Below are 13,811 nucleotides of genomic sequence, written 5' to 3'. Positions count from 1 at the left end.
ATTTCATCAAGTACAGAGGAAACATTGGGCAGAGGCTGGCCCAAAAGGGAGTGAACAATGACTTCAGTCTGAAACGTGAGGTTTCTCCATCCGACAATGCCACTTTGGTACAGAGGACTGCGTTATAATGAGCGTGACTTATCGTACTCGGGATTGTGATTGGCTCATGTGTTGACAGTGATAATGATTTTCAGCTGTGATTGGTGCGCAGCGTACATATAAACTGACAGGAATTAATTTACACGCACAAACAATGTGGAACGTTTTTTTAGCCAAAACACATTAGCATCTGATTAAAATTACGCCATGCATAATAAACACAAAGTGCAATGTAAGTACTTTGCTTTTATTGATACAATATAATTAACTTTATTTGTGGGATGAGTTACCCTTTTTTTTTTTACAGCAACAACCTTGGGAGTAAACCGAGGTTGCAGCCTCTCGAAATCGCTACCGGCTAGCAGGCTATTGATGACCTCCCGCAGGTCTGAACACATAACACACGGTTTTAAAATCACTGTATTGGCAGCCTGTTCAACGGAACATTGATTACAAGGTAGCAATCACAACATACAAGGTCTTAAACGGGGAAGGGCCCTCACACACACCGCAGAACTGTTTGCACATCACATGCCAGCTCGGCCCTTTGTGTTGGGAGGTGAGAGGCTTACTGTTGGTGCCTAAGCCAAACCTCATGTCAGCGGGACAGAGCCTCCTCTTGCTGAGCTTCCATTTGTAAAAACTCTCTTGCGGCTCAGATCAGAAACGCAGAAACAATGCCAATCTTTTAGGTACATATTATTTACCTAAAAAGATTTAAATATACTCCACAATGTAAAAAATGATCAGACAATGTGTTACAAAAATGCAGGCGAATGAACTTAAATGTGCTTCTCAGAAAAAAAACAAAAAAAAACAACCCAACAACTTTCATTACATTACATTACATTACACGGTATTTAGCTCTTTTCCAGAGCGACGTACAACGAAGTGCAGATCGAACACAGGAACAAGCGTGAAGAGGGCCCTAGAGGAAAGTACGGTTCCGAGTCCTAGCGTGACCATACAGATACAATCGGAACCCTTGAAGAATACATCGACTTACAGACTAGCATACCACGGTTAGGAATAGACCAGGCATATATACAGCACAATGCAGTATGCAAGTATTTTGACAGTGACACATTTTTGTTGTTTTCACCCTGTACCACACCACATTAAATTCAAAATTGAACATACAGTACTGTGCAAACGTCTTAGGCACCTGTATAACATTCGGTACAGATAAGATTCTTTCAAAAATAATTAAATGAAAGGTCCTAAATAAACGTACGATACATTTTACATTACATTTTAGTAATTTGGCAGAATAGTTCAAAACTGAATCAAATCAAAACATTTTGTGACCACCATTCGGCGTTAAAAAGCATGTTGGAGCATGTTGGAGAACTTGCCACAGTTCTTCTGCAGACTTTGGTTGGCTCCTTGCTTCTGATCTCAGACAGCCTTGATCAAGTTTTTATGTAAAAAGTAGTCGATTGCTAACAGTAATGTGTTACTTTTTACATTTAAATACAAAAACGTCTCTGTAAAATTAAATTTGGAAATTGAATATTTGGAAATCTCAAATGCGTTATACTATTATGCGTTATGCGTTTATACTATTAAAAAATAATAATATATATATATAATAAAGTCTAGGGTGCCGAAGACTTCTGCACAGTACTGAACATATGAGGTTAATATGCTCACTGTCAGCTTTAATTTGAGGGTCTTTACATAAATATCAGGTGATTCATGCGGGAATTACAGCCCCAAACACGGTCACTGTCCAAATGCTGATCCAATCGTACTGTTACCCACGACACCGGAGGCAGGACAGGCAGCACGACAGCAGGCTATAATTTCAAAGTTTGCCTTTCACCTCATAAATCAGGCGAGCGCAGGATTTATGTAACGGACGACCGGCAGCGAACGCAGAAACACGCTCACCCGAAACCAGACGATCTCTCGCAGTCTGCCATCCGTCTTGAAGTTGCATTTCAGCGTCACGGTGTCTCCGACGACGACGGCGGGGAGGGGCTCGATGGTGACAGTCAAATATCCTGTGTGGCGCAGGGAGATAAAGGAGATGAATAAATACAACAACAAAAAAAAACACCCTGTTGTCAACGCTCTGCCATCTGACACCCTCAATGCACAGGGGATATCTTTGCTGGGTTTTTCCTCCAGCAGAACCCTGTGGCAGACAGACGGACAGAGGCCTGCCCGCCACATCTCTGCGCCGAATATTCACACTCGAAATGAAGAGTTCTCATCAGGTATAACGGACGGCATTACAAGCGTAATGACGTTCCGTCTCCTCCGCGCTAACCGCCGCCGCTAATTGAAAGGTAAGGTAAACCCCTTCAGAAGGGCTTCGTTAAAATGCGCTTGCGTACTTGCGTTTGGCCGGCCAATGTGCTGAAAATAAAATAAAAAAAACACGCATTGAATAGATGTGACAGAGAGAGCGGTGCCGTTTTGGGGTCCATCCAGAGCTTTAATACTGCTCTTGTTGTGTGCAGATGCACCGCAGCAGGAAGCAAGCAAATAGCAAACAGATGTTCTATTAATCCGTCACAATTATACGAACATGCACGGCAGAGGCCGTTTTGCACTGCTCTGAACAGTGATCACTGCACACAGACACCCACCGAACCTGCACTGCAATTCCCTGAAACAGACAGATATTCAACTGGCTTGGTATATTTATCCATCCATCCATTATCTGAACCCGCTTATCCTGATCAGGGTCGCAGGGGGGCTGGAGCCTATCCCAGCATACATTGGGCGAAAGGCAGGAATACACCCTGGACAGGTCGCCAGTCCATCGCAGGGCACACACACCATTCACTCACACACTCATACCTATGGGCAATTTAGACTCTCCAATCAGCCTAACCTGCATGTGTTTGGACTGTGGGAGGAAACCGGAGTACCCGGAGGAAACCCACGCAGACACGGGGAAAACATGCAAACTCCGCACAGAGAGGCCCCGGCCGACGGGGATTCGAGCCCAGGACCTCCTTGCTGTGAGGCGGGTATATTTATTTAACCAGAAATTATTTTCTCATATTTATGCTATTTAATAGATGGTTCTATGGGAAGACAAAAATGGAAAGGGGGCGGAGTCCTTTTTAGATGCAGGGGAATGTATTATTTTTATACTTGTGTAATTTATAAAAACAATAATAACAACAATAATAATAATAATAATAATGAAAATAACATGTATGATTATTATTATTAAAACAAACTAAAGACAAAACAACACTGTTGATGATTATTATTAAAATTCTGGATTCAGAAAAGTAAAAAATAACTGCAGAAACTTTCCGTAATAGAATAACCAAAAGGGCGTCTGCGGTATTCCGCAGGGGAGGGTACGGAGTGGGAGCCGACAGAAAATACGCTTACACCTGAAATCTTCGACCAGGACCAATCCCATAAGCAACCGGGCTCAAGTGGAGCAGAGGGTCATGATTTCAGAAAAAGGGCCTGTATTCCGTGCCATGCATCACTAATCCTAACGTGATAGAGACCGGGGGTTTAACAGCTTACAACCGGCCAGTCCTGCGGAGGATTTCTGGGGTGAGACACTTTTTTTTATTATTTAAATGTCCTGTCCGTGTGTCTGTCAGCCCCCCCCCCCACACTGCTCGAACATTGCTCCGGCGCAGAGACACTGTTTTTCCACCGTCAGCTTACCTGTCTTCACCTCACCCTCCTGAACCTAAGTTTGGATTTTAAGAGTTCCAGGTATTGTTAAGAGTCCAGGTATTTTTAAGAGCCTTGTTGAAAATCCTGTGACCAAATGCACAATTTTTTGTTGTTGTTGCTTAATGCTTATAAGACTTCCATAGAAGTAGTGCGTACTAGAATTGCATGCATTTATTATTATGTATTTTGTCTCATATAAATTGTGTCCTTTTCTGCAAAGAAAATGAGCTTTTGGGGTAAAATATATTTTAAGAAAAAAGTATGCATACCACTCTATTTGAGGAAGGGCAATGACGTCTTGAGGCTGGCAACTCTAAGTCTGGATTGCGATCATTTTGTTTAGCATATAAGGATAATATAGAGTATAAAACACCCATCTCTGTTTTCAACAATGGCTTATTGTGTGGCTATTGCTCATTGGATTATCACAATATTGCAAAGTAACTTTAAAAGGTAGCAGTGCTGACAGTGGCAATGAGAGAGCTAATTAAAAATCTTTCTCACAGACAGTGTTAATCACACTCAAAGATTATTTTATCTCATCAGGGAATGAGAATGAAAACATAAAGTAACACTTCATTTAATCAGAAAAATAAAAAAATAAAAAAAAAATGACAAAAATCTGCACTTTCTGAAGCTATTACCACAGGGTCAACTTCTATGGCACCAGTGAATGCTTGTAATTTCAATTTCTTGTCTGTTTCGCACTTTCATAAAAATGTAGACACAACGTCATTTCAAACATTATGTCTTATAATCATGCATATCTGTTCACTCTCTCACACACACACACTCACACACACAAAAAGCTGGTGTGGTGGAAAACCACAATGCATAAAAATGTTGGTCAAAAGTACGCTTCCACATAAAAGCCACTTATGTACAGGACTTCGATTTGAAGCTTTGTGTACAGTAAACTACTGTACAAGTTCGTTTTGCCATTTTCTCTCCGAAGAGTGTACTTACCAGAGGTCACATCAATGCAGGATTGAACTTTTTGTTTCCTACATGGAAAATGGGGAAATTGTGGGCTGTGTTCTGAAGTTGCAGGCACACTGAGCATGACATCAAAAGTCATCAAAAACACAGATGACAGATGCTATCACATGCATTCAACACCTGAATGAGATCCAGTACACTGCACTCCACTACACTACCTCTGAGTGCTTGCCAAGCTAGTTCAACAATAATTCAAAACTACTGCCATCGTCTTATTAATAATGGATGATCAATAATGCATGGGTGCTCTCATGTAATGGGCGACATGGCTCAGGCGGTAAGAGCAGTCGTCTCATTGGCTCAGGCAGTAAGAGCAGTCATCTCATTGGCTCAGGCAGTAAGAGCAGTCGTCTCATTGGCTCAGGCAGTAAGAGCAGTCGTCTCATTGGCTCAGGCAGTAAGAGCGGTCGTCTCATTGGCTCAGGCGGTAAGAGCAGTCATCTCATTGGCTCAGGCAGTAAGAGCAGTCGTCTCATTGGCTCAGGCAGTAAGAGCAGTCGTCTGGCAGTCGGAGGGTTGCCAGTTCGATCCCCCGCCTGGGCGTGTCGAAGTGTCCCTGAGCAAGACACCTAACCCCCAAATGCTCCTGACGAGCTGGTCGGGGCCTTGCACGACTGCTAATCGCCGTCGGTGTGTGAATGTGTGTATGAATGAGAAGCATCAATTGTACAGCGCTTTGGATAAATGCGCTATATAAATGCCAACCATTTACATTACTGAAGACTAATATAATAGCGTCTCAGAACAAGTTTTTAATTAAAACAATGAACAAGTCATTAGCTCACCTTACTACAATTAGCTTTTTCCATTTTTGCCCACTTTTACCACAGTTGAGAGATAAGGGAATGGATAATGTTATCGTGCAGTACGTCATGGTTTGTATTTGAAGCACGTATTGAAGCTTTGCCGTTTCAAAAGCCAGGATGACCTCTGAGCTGAGATGAAATGTACAGTAAATACCATTTAGATTGATCCCGTTTTAAATTACTGTATGTCTACGGACGCTGGATGCCAGATACCGGACCCAAATTAAAACACTTCTCCTGTGCTTTCTTCTGCAGGAACCAAAATGGCTCCCATCTGAATCCTGAGTTCACTCAAGCACCTGTCAGTAAACATCACTCAACAGGTTTCTATGCAGCAGTCCCGCTGACGATCCACAATAGTGTCTAAAAGTTAGACGACTCCCGCCTAAACTTTGCAAACAGACTAAGAAAGAAAAAGAATATAAAACACCATATTTCATGTTAAATCCTTCTTTCTAATGGGGAAAAAAAACTCAGGAAAGTCTTTCTTTTATTTCCTGTGCTTTCATTAATCTGAAACAGTGGTGAAGTGGCCAAGTTTTGATTGTAATTAAGATTGGTTATTGCCAAAATTGACTGAATGCTGAAATACTATTCTCTCTCTCAAATCCAGTTAAGCGCTCCCTTTGTTATAAAATGGAGGTTGATACACTCTGAACCACATTTAGCAGTTATCTGTTCTATATGACCAAAACAAAATGAGCAAAAACTGATAATGCATTTATCAAACCCAGGCAGCCAAATTGGTGAAAGCAGTATTTAAAAATGAATAATTCCCAGAACCATTTAGAGCTTATCTTAAGTTTTAAGAACCATATGAAAGTGATATCTAATGCCAATTAGTGTGTTCATGCTCTTAAAATCAGCATGGGGAGTGCTTATGGTTCTTTTATAAGTACAAACCCCCGATTCAAACAGACATCTAGATGTTCAACAAGGCAAAATTGCATGTCAAGAGGATTTTCTTTTTTCCTAAATCTGATTAGCACAATACAAAGAACTGGAAGGACAAAACTTATATAACTTATATAATATATATATATATATATCATACATTCAAGAAAAAGGAGCAAAGGTTGACACATGGTTGACACATGTTCTGCTCCAAGTTAAGGTAAAATGGTCCATACCGTATTTATGATACGTATCTATTGATACATTACATTTGAGACTATCTAGAATGTTCTGATACTGTCCAAACTTAATGAAGCGGAACATCAGCATGATCAGATAATTAGCCCCTCAGTCAGTCATTACAATGAACCGTACATGATTTCTGATCTTATTTTAAAAGGCCACAGGGCTGCCAAGGAAGAGTTGGCAATCCCAATTTTCAACATGAAAATAAAGTGAAATTTTCCCCAATGGAAACACATGGGTTTCATTCATTTTGTGACCAATGAATTTTTCGAGAGGGCATTTAACTATAAATCAAAGTTAATGGGAACGGTGATGAAATCCAGGCCTATCTGTAGGGATGAGTTAAAAACTAAATTAAAACAAATGAAGGGGAACTGAATTCAGTCTATAATTTTTCCCAACTTTATTTCCTGACTACAATTTGTATGATTGTTCTCCCATACACAGAGCAGCAGAGTAAAAAAGCACGGGCACACTGCCGCCAGATTAAGCCACACAGCTCACTGAATTGCTTCTCTCCTCAATCACAATCCCAGGTAGGACACAGAAAATGGAGTAACGGGATGTCAAGGTCAGGTCTAAATTACGCAGGGCCATTTCATTCACCGTCCGCACCACCGCTTTCCTGTGGCCTGCCTCTGAACCAATCAGAGCAGGCACAAACCCTGATTTATCTCCCGGACAGAAACATCTCCATCCCACCGACACCCCAGCCGAGTCGGAGTCAGAGTATCAGGTAGCAGAGGTCTGGAAGAACACACTCGGTGAACGACTGCTCTTTTTCAATCCGCAAGCAGATCGGGGCGATGAGGACAATAAGCCCCCGGGAAATAAAGTGTTTTGGAGTAGTTTCCCAGATTCAGAGCTGAATTATTTCGCAGTTGGAAAGCACTGCCATCAGCTGGAGTGGAAATGACTTTAGCCTTTATAATGTTGTACTGTGCTCATTATGTACCAAATGTAAAATGCTGACATACTGTATTTAACAAAGGGATTTATAAACATATACATAAATATACAGGGGGCTCCATATGTCTTGGGATAAAGACATTTTTTTGTTGATTTGGCTCCATATATTCTATTATTCTACTATTCTGAAATGTACAGGGGGTGTTCAGTAAAAAAAAAATAGGAAACATTCTTTGCAAACTCTAGAGACAAGCGTGCATGCAAATCCCAGGAGATCAGCAGTTTCTGAGATACTCAAACCACCCTGTCTGCCACCAACAATCATCCCTTGGTCAAAGTCACTTTGATCACATTTCTTCCCCATTCTGATGGTTGATGTGAACATTAACTGAAGCTCCTGACCCGTATCTACATGATTGTATGAATTGCACTGCTGTCACACAATTGGCTGATTAGATAATCGCATGAATAAGTAAAATAAAGTGTAAAAATATTCCTAATAAATTGCTCGGTGAGTGTATATATTTGATAATATGTTTTTGTCATCCAAGACACTTGTATTATATACACATTTAAAATAGTTTTTCTTTCTGCTGAGTCTCATAAGGATAATTACATATTTAGCACGGCTAAGATGGCTGGAGTGTGTGTGTGTGTGTGTGTGTGTGTGTGTGAGAGAGAGAGAGAGACAGTGAGAGAGAATCACAAAGACTACGGCCACTTATGACTAATGCATTCAGAGGCTAAGTGATTGGGATTTAACTTTAAATAGCGCGGCTCATCTTAATGACCAGGAATCTCCGGCAGGACTTATCACCTCGGATCTCTTCCTGTGAAAACGATGATTAAATTACTATTATTTAAGCCGGGGCGCACAGATGCACTTGGACCGCGGGGCCCAGTGAGGAGCGCACGGAGGCTGAAATCCGCGCTGTTATCCCGGTTTCCCCCTTCAGAAATGTCACCGCAGTCAGCAGGGAGTCATGGAGGATTTCAATGGGAAGGAGTGGCCCCTGGGGAGAAGCAGCACAGCGCCTTTCTGCTGCTAAATTACATATCTGTGCATCATTAGACATCATTTAAACATATTACTGCGCGGAGCCGTTGTGTGAGGATTTTGGCCGGCTCAACGCTTGCTTAGCTTGTTTCTCATTAGCACCCTTTTTTTTTTTTTTTTTGTGTTTGCTTGATTTAACCCCTTTTTAGTTGTTAATTAGCATCTTCTATTCTTAGATTCCTAAACTGGAAGAAAGTAAACAGACGCACACGACTTCTTCTGAGGTTAAGAAAGCATATTTTTAGGGTGCTATCAGATACGGATAGCGAGATTGCTGCATTTACATTTAAAATGGCCATTTTTGCCCATCAATCTTCACTCAGTAATCCATAGTGACAAAGTGAAAACAAGTTTTTAGATTTCTTTTGCTAAAAACATGTTTTCACTTTGTCATTATGTGTTACTGAGAGTAGGTCGATAGGCCTTTAAAATTAAACCTAGAACACAATAACGTGTGCCAAAAGTGAAGGGGTGTGAATACTGTCTGAAGACACTGTATATAGTGTGTTTCTCACTTTACAGGGGTGGGAGAGGGAGGTATTCACAATGTCCACATGTTCCACAAGGATTCCTGTAGAAAATGTGCGTTTTTGCAGACAAGGAAATTAAAGTAAGGGTCATTGTGTGTGTGTGCGTATATGTGTGTGTGTGTGTGTGTGCGTGTGCGTATATGTGTGTGTGTGTGTGTATGTGTATGTGCGCATGTGCGTTTGTGTGTGTGCATGTGTGTGTGTGTCTGTAAGTCTGAATGAGAGGGGGGGTCTGTGTGCATGTGTGTGTGTGTGTGTGTGTGTGTGGGTGTGGGTGTGTGTGTATGCTTGTGTGTGTGCATGTGTGTGTGAGTGAGTTCACATGCGAGAGAGAGAGAGCACTTGAGCACTTTAGGTAAAAGTGGTTGAAGTCACTGCCTTTTAGCAGTTCATCATCCTAATGCCTTCCTGAATCATGTGTTCTGCCCTAAACTAACGCACCAAAAACACTCAAATTATTCATGACTAAGCAAAAAACGGCACATTATGAAGCACAACATAACATATGTTTCATAAAATGATCTTTGTAAGAGTCATAGTATCATGATGTAGTGATATCATGAAGGTTTACCAATTTGCAAAAATTCCTGCGCCATATCTATGAGTGAGTGGTTGATAAAGACGTTAACTCTGCGGCCATGTGCACGACATATTTTATGAAGGATGTTGGAATATAGTCCAGTACATGTCACTGTCTAGGTAGAGTGTGGCTGTCATCACCCAAGGTCGGCTATTTCACTTTAACGTGACGACTGACTGGGGTTTTGTTTCCGGAAAAAAAAAAAAAATCTGTTTTCGTTTAAAGCCAAAAATAAATAAATAAAGAAATTGGATCGGGCTACTTCTCTGTGTGGTATTGATTGTGGTGACATATTGCACATGCATGCAGCCTTGCCTGCATTAAAGGGTCTTGACTCAGTTTTTCATGCTTCTTTAAGTTTTATTACCAGAGCAATGTTTCTTACCCGGCCCGGAGTTCTTTATCAACAGGGCCTTGTGGACAACAGTATTATTACATATTAATCTATTAATCAATACCGGGTAAACCGCCTTACGACCTCTCCACTCCAAACGGTACTTCCAACGTTTGCAGTGATCAGCTACAAAAAATATATATATATAAAAGTGGACACTTTTAATGTTCCTGGGGTTTTTTTGAAGAAAGTGGAGCTTTCTTTTCTCTATTATGTGCCCAGGATGTGGAATAACTGGTTTAATAGACACTGGAATCCTTTGGTCATTTTAAGCCTCTTGTTCACAGTCCTGTGACTGATGAGCGTAATTGTTTGTGAATGTAAGAAGCGCTGTTCTGTGGCCTCCAATAATTGACTGTACAAGTGTTCTCGGTGTCCGCGCGCTGTTCTGCGTGTCCGCCTCTGTCACCGAAACCTTTTCGCTGTTTTACAGCCACTGTCTCTGCCAGGCTCCCTTTGAAATGAGAGATTTCTATCTCACGGAACCTATTGGTCAAAAAACACATACGTACATAAATAAATAAATAAACTACAGTGAAGTCAATGGCAGTATTGATCGTGCCAGTGAAAAATGCAGAGCACATTCACCCCAGTTCTGCAGAAGTGCCCCCTGAACTTCCCCTAGGTATGCAGTGCAATCTGACTGCGTTTGCTTTTATTTTTTAACAATACAGCAACGCAACACTTTTGTGTGTGTGTGTATTTTTGTAAGAAGACTACTGTAAAATAAGCTATCGATTATCAACAGTTTTTTTTTTTTTTTTTAGGCCTAATCAACAAGTTTAGCGATGTCACTCCAGATTTCCCTCCTCTGTGTTATTTTATGGCGTTGTTCCAGACCTGTAAACGTCCGTGCGTTTCTGTGCCTGGCTGCATGTACCGCCCCGGTTTTGCACCTGGTCGTGAAAGTGCCGTACGTGTTCTTGTTTCGGGCCCGTTCGCATGCCCGTCTCCTGCCACAGAATTGCACACAAGGGCGATTTACGTCTTTTACGGTGTACTGTAATTAGGACTAGTCTTAGTAAATCAGTCATTAGTACTTCAGCGTGTGCCACCGCAAACGGAGAAATACCGCAAATGTACTTATTTGTTTTAGCACCACAGCTATTTCCTTCGTAGATCCGGCCCTTATCCGACTTCGAGGAGAGCTGGCTCAGGTCTACCCTCTCCACGGAGCAGCATCTACAGCTTACGCTGTCGGAGTTCAGCTACCGCGGTGCATTGTGTAACTAACGTACAGGGGGAAGGTGTGCGTTCAGCACTCCCTCTGCAGCCTGTCCCAGGGGGGGGGGGGGGGGTGCTGGAATACTCCAGGCCTGAGCGAACAGAGGGAAATCACAGCTCCACTGAAACAGCACTTCTGCAGGGACATTCCCATGGTGCACCAGGGCCGGTGTGATAGACCCCAGTTACAGCACGTAACGCCAGATGTTGGTAATGACGACTATGTATTTAGCACAGCGAAAATGGATGTGGTTGGCTGCTTGTGTATGTGTGTATGTGTGTGAGTGTATGTATGTGTGTGCGTGTGTGGTGTGTGTCTGCGTATTGGTGTATCTGTGTGCCTGTGTGGCTGTGTGTATGTGTGTGTGTGTGTGCATGTGTGTGTGTGCATGTGCAGTGTGTGTGTGTTTGTGTGCGCGCCTGTGTGGTGTGTCAGTGTGCATGTGCGTGCGTGCGCATGCATGCGGTGTGTGTGTGTGTGTGTGTGTGTGTGTGTCAGTGTGCATGTGCGGTGTGTGTGTGCATGTGAGTGTGGGTGTGTGCCTGTGTGGTGTGAGTATGTGTGTAATGTGTGCATGTGTGTGGTGTGTGTCTGTGTATTAGTGTATCTGTGTGCCTGTGTGTATGTGCGTGTGTGTGCATGTGCAGTGTGTGTGTGTGTTTGTGTGCGTGCCTGCGTGCATGTGTGGTGTGTCAGTGTGCATGTGCATGCATGCATGTGCGGTGTGTGTGTGTGTGTGTGTGTGTGTGTGAGTGCATGTGTGTGTGTGTGTGTGTGTGTGTGTGTGTCTGGGTGGTGTGAGTATGTATGTATGTGTGCATGTGCGGTGTGTGTGTGTGTGTGCATGTGTGTGTGTGTGTGTGCGCATGTGTGTGTGTGTGTGCACATGTGTGTGTGTGTGTGCATGAGTGTGTGTGTGTGTGCATGTGTGTGTGTGTGTATTAACAGCCCACCTATGTCACTTTCCTTCTAGCCACCCCCCCCACCTCCCCCCACTAGCTACCTCATCATGTTTTCAAGGTAAAACACACACCGGTCTATGAAACGACGCAGCAATCAGGGTCCCGTATCTGCGGTACACATGTTCTGCTTCTGTCGCGCTTCTATCAATACCGCGGAAATGGAAAGTCATTCATCTGGAAGCCATTTCTGCTGACTGCCTTAAGACACGGAGAATTTACCGGAGGAGTAAGACACGCTGTCTAAGCCGTCTTTTGAAGCGACTTCCAAAGTGGATTTGGGGGAGAGGTGTCCACGCACGCCTGATGATAAGGCAAGTCGTGATCTGGGAACAGAGAGTTTTACAGGGGCCTTAAATCCCCTCCCCCCCCCCCCTCAAAAAAAGAGGCTGACAGTGAACTTTGTCAAATGCTGTTGGGCTGCAAGGGACCCATCGATCCCTCCAACGAACGCCGGGGTGTTTGAGAGCGGGCTCTGCAGCTCGATGCATCTGTGCCTCCTGCAGCCTAAGCTGCCCCCACCTTCTTCCACCCGCGTAACATAGAGGTTTCTAACAAGATAAATGAAGAATCCTATCCAGCCACTCAGCTCCGACAGGGAGATCCATCCCGTTCCGCAAACTTAGCGAAACCCGGGCGGCAGATGCGTCTTAAGGACAGGACTGCACTCGCACAGAATAGAATACTTTAATGGGGTCGGCCATAAAAAACCCTTAATGCTGATGGCTCTTTAGCAGGAAATGGCAAACCCATACAGCGTCGCTGAGGACATAAACAGCCCAGAGAAGGCGACAGCGAGCGGCGGTAATTAGTTCACATTAACAGGGTTTGTAGGGGGAACCGGTGACCTTTCAGTTCAATCTTAATCCTTTACTAACCGTTAATATAACACCTAGAGGGGTCAGAGGAATAGGTTCTTACAAAACTAATACCCTAGCGAAGCGGAGCGCGATAAATATGGCCGCCTCTCCGTTCTAATTAAAGGCAGCAGGCCGGAGAGAGCGCCGTTACTCGGGGTGATGGCGGACATCGACCGCCGTTAAGACTTCTTCCCGCCGGGAGAGTTGTGTTCCGCCGCGCGCGGGATGGGGGAACGGGCCCAGGCCGTGTAGCGGGATGGGGGAACGGCCAAGGGATGCTGGGGGAACAGTGTGGGATGATGGGGGAACAGTGTGGGATGATGGGGGAACAGTGTGGGACGGGTGAACAGCACGGGATGATGGCCGAACAGTACGGGATGATGGGGGAACAGTACGGGATGATGGGGGAACAGTGTGGGACGATGGGGAACAGTGTGGGATGATGGGGGAACAGTAAGGGATGATGGGGGAACATGATGGGGGAACAGAACGGGATGATGGGGGAACAGTGTGGGATGGGTGAACAGTACGGGATGATGGGGGAACAGTGCGGGATGATGGGGGAACAGAGCGGGATGATGGGGGAACAG

The 13,811-nt window shown here is 43.6% G+C and overlaps 1 protein-coding gene across 2 annotated transcripts in view; it reads right to left on the bottom strand.

The window, feature by feature from the left end:
* Nucleotides 1-13,811, bottom strand: part of LOC133139312 (immunoglobulin superfamily member 21-like) — a 251,621-nt gene that overhangs the window by 141,062 nt on the left and 96,748 nt on the right. For both annotated transcript variants that reach the window (XM_061258762.1, XM_061258763.1), the window contains exon 2: nt 1,993-2,105. In XM_061258762.1, coding sequence (XP_061114746.1) covers nt 1,993-2,105 — 113 coding nt within the window. The remainder of the gene's footprint in view (nt 1-1,992; nt 2,106-13,811) is intronic.

Source organism: Conger conger, chromosome 10 (genome assembly GCF_963514075.1).
Source record: "Conger conger chromosome 10, fConCon1.1, whole genome shotgun sequence".
Classification (NCBI taxonomy): domain Eukaryota; kingdom Metazoa; phylum Chordata; class Actinopteri; order Anguilliformes; family Congridae; genus Conger; species Conger conger.
The sequence above is the reverse complement of the archived record's forward strand: the minus strand, read 5'-3'. Positions and strand labels throughout refer to the sequence as shown.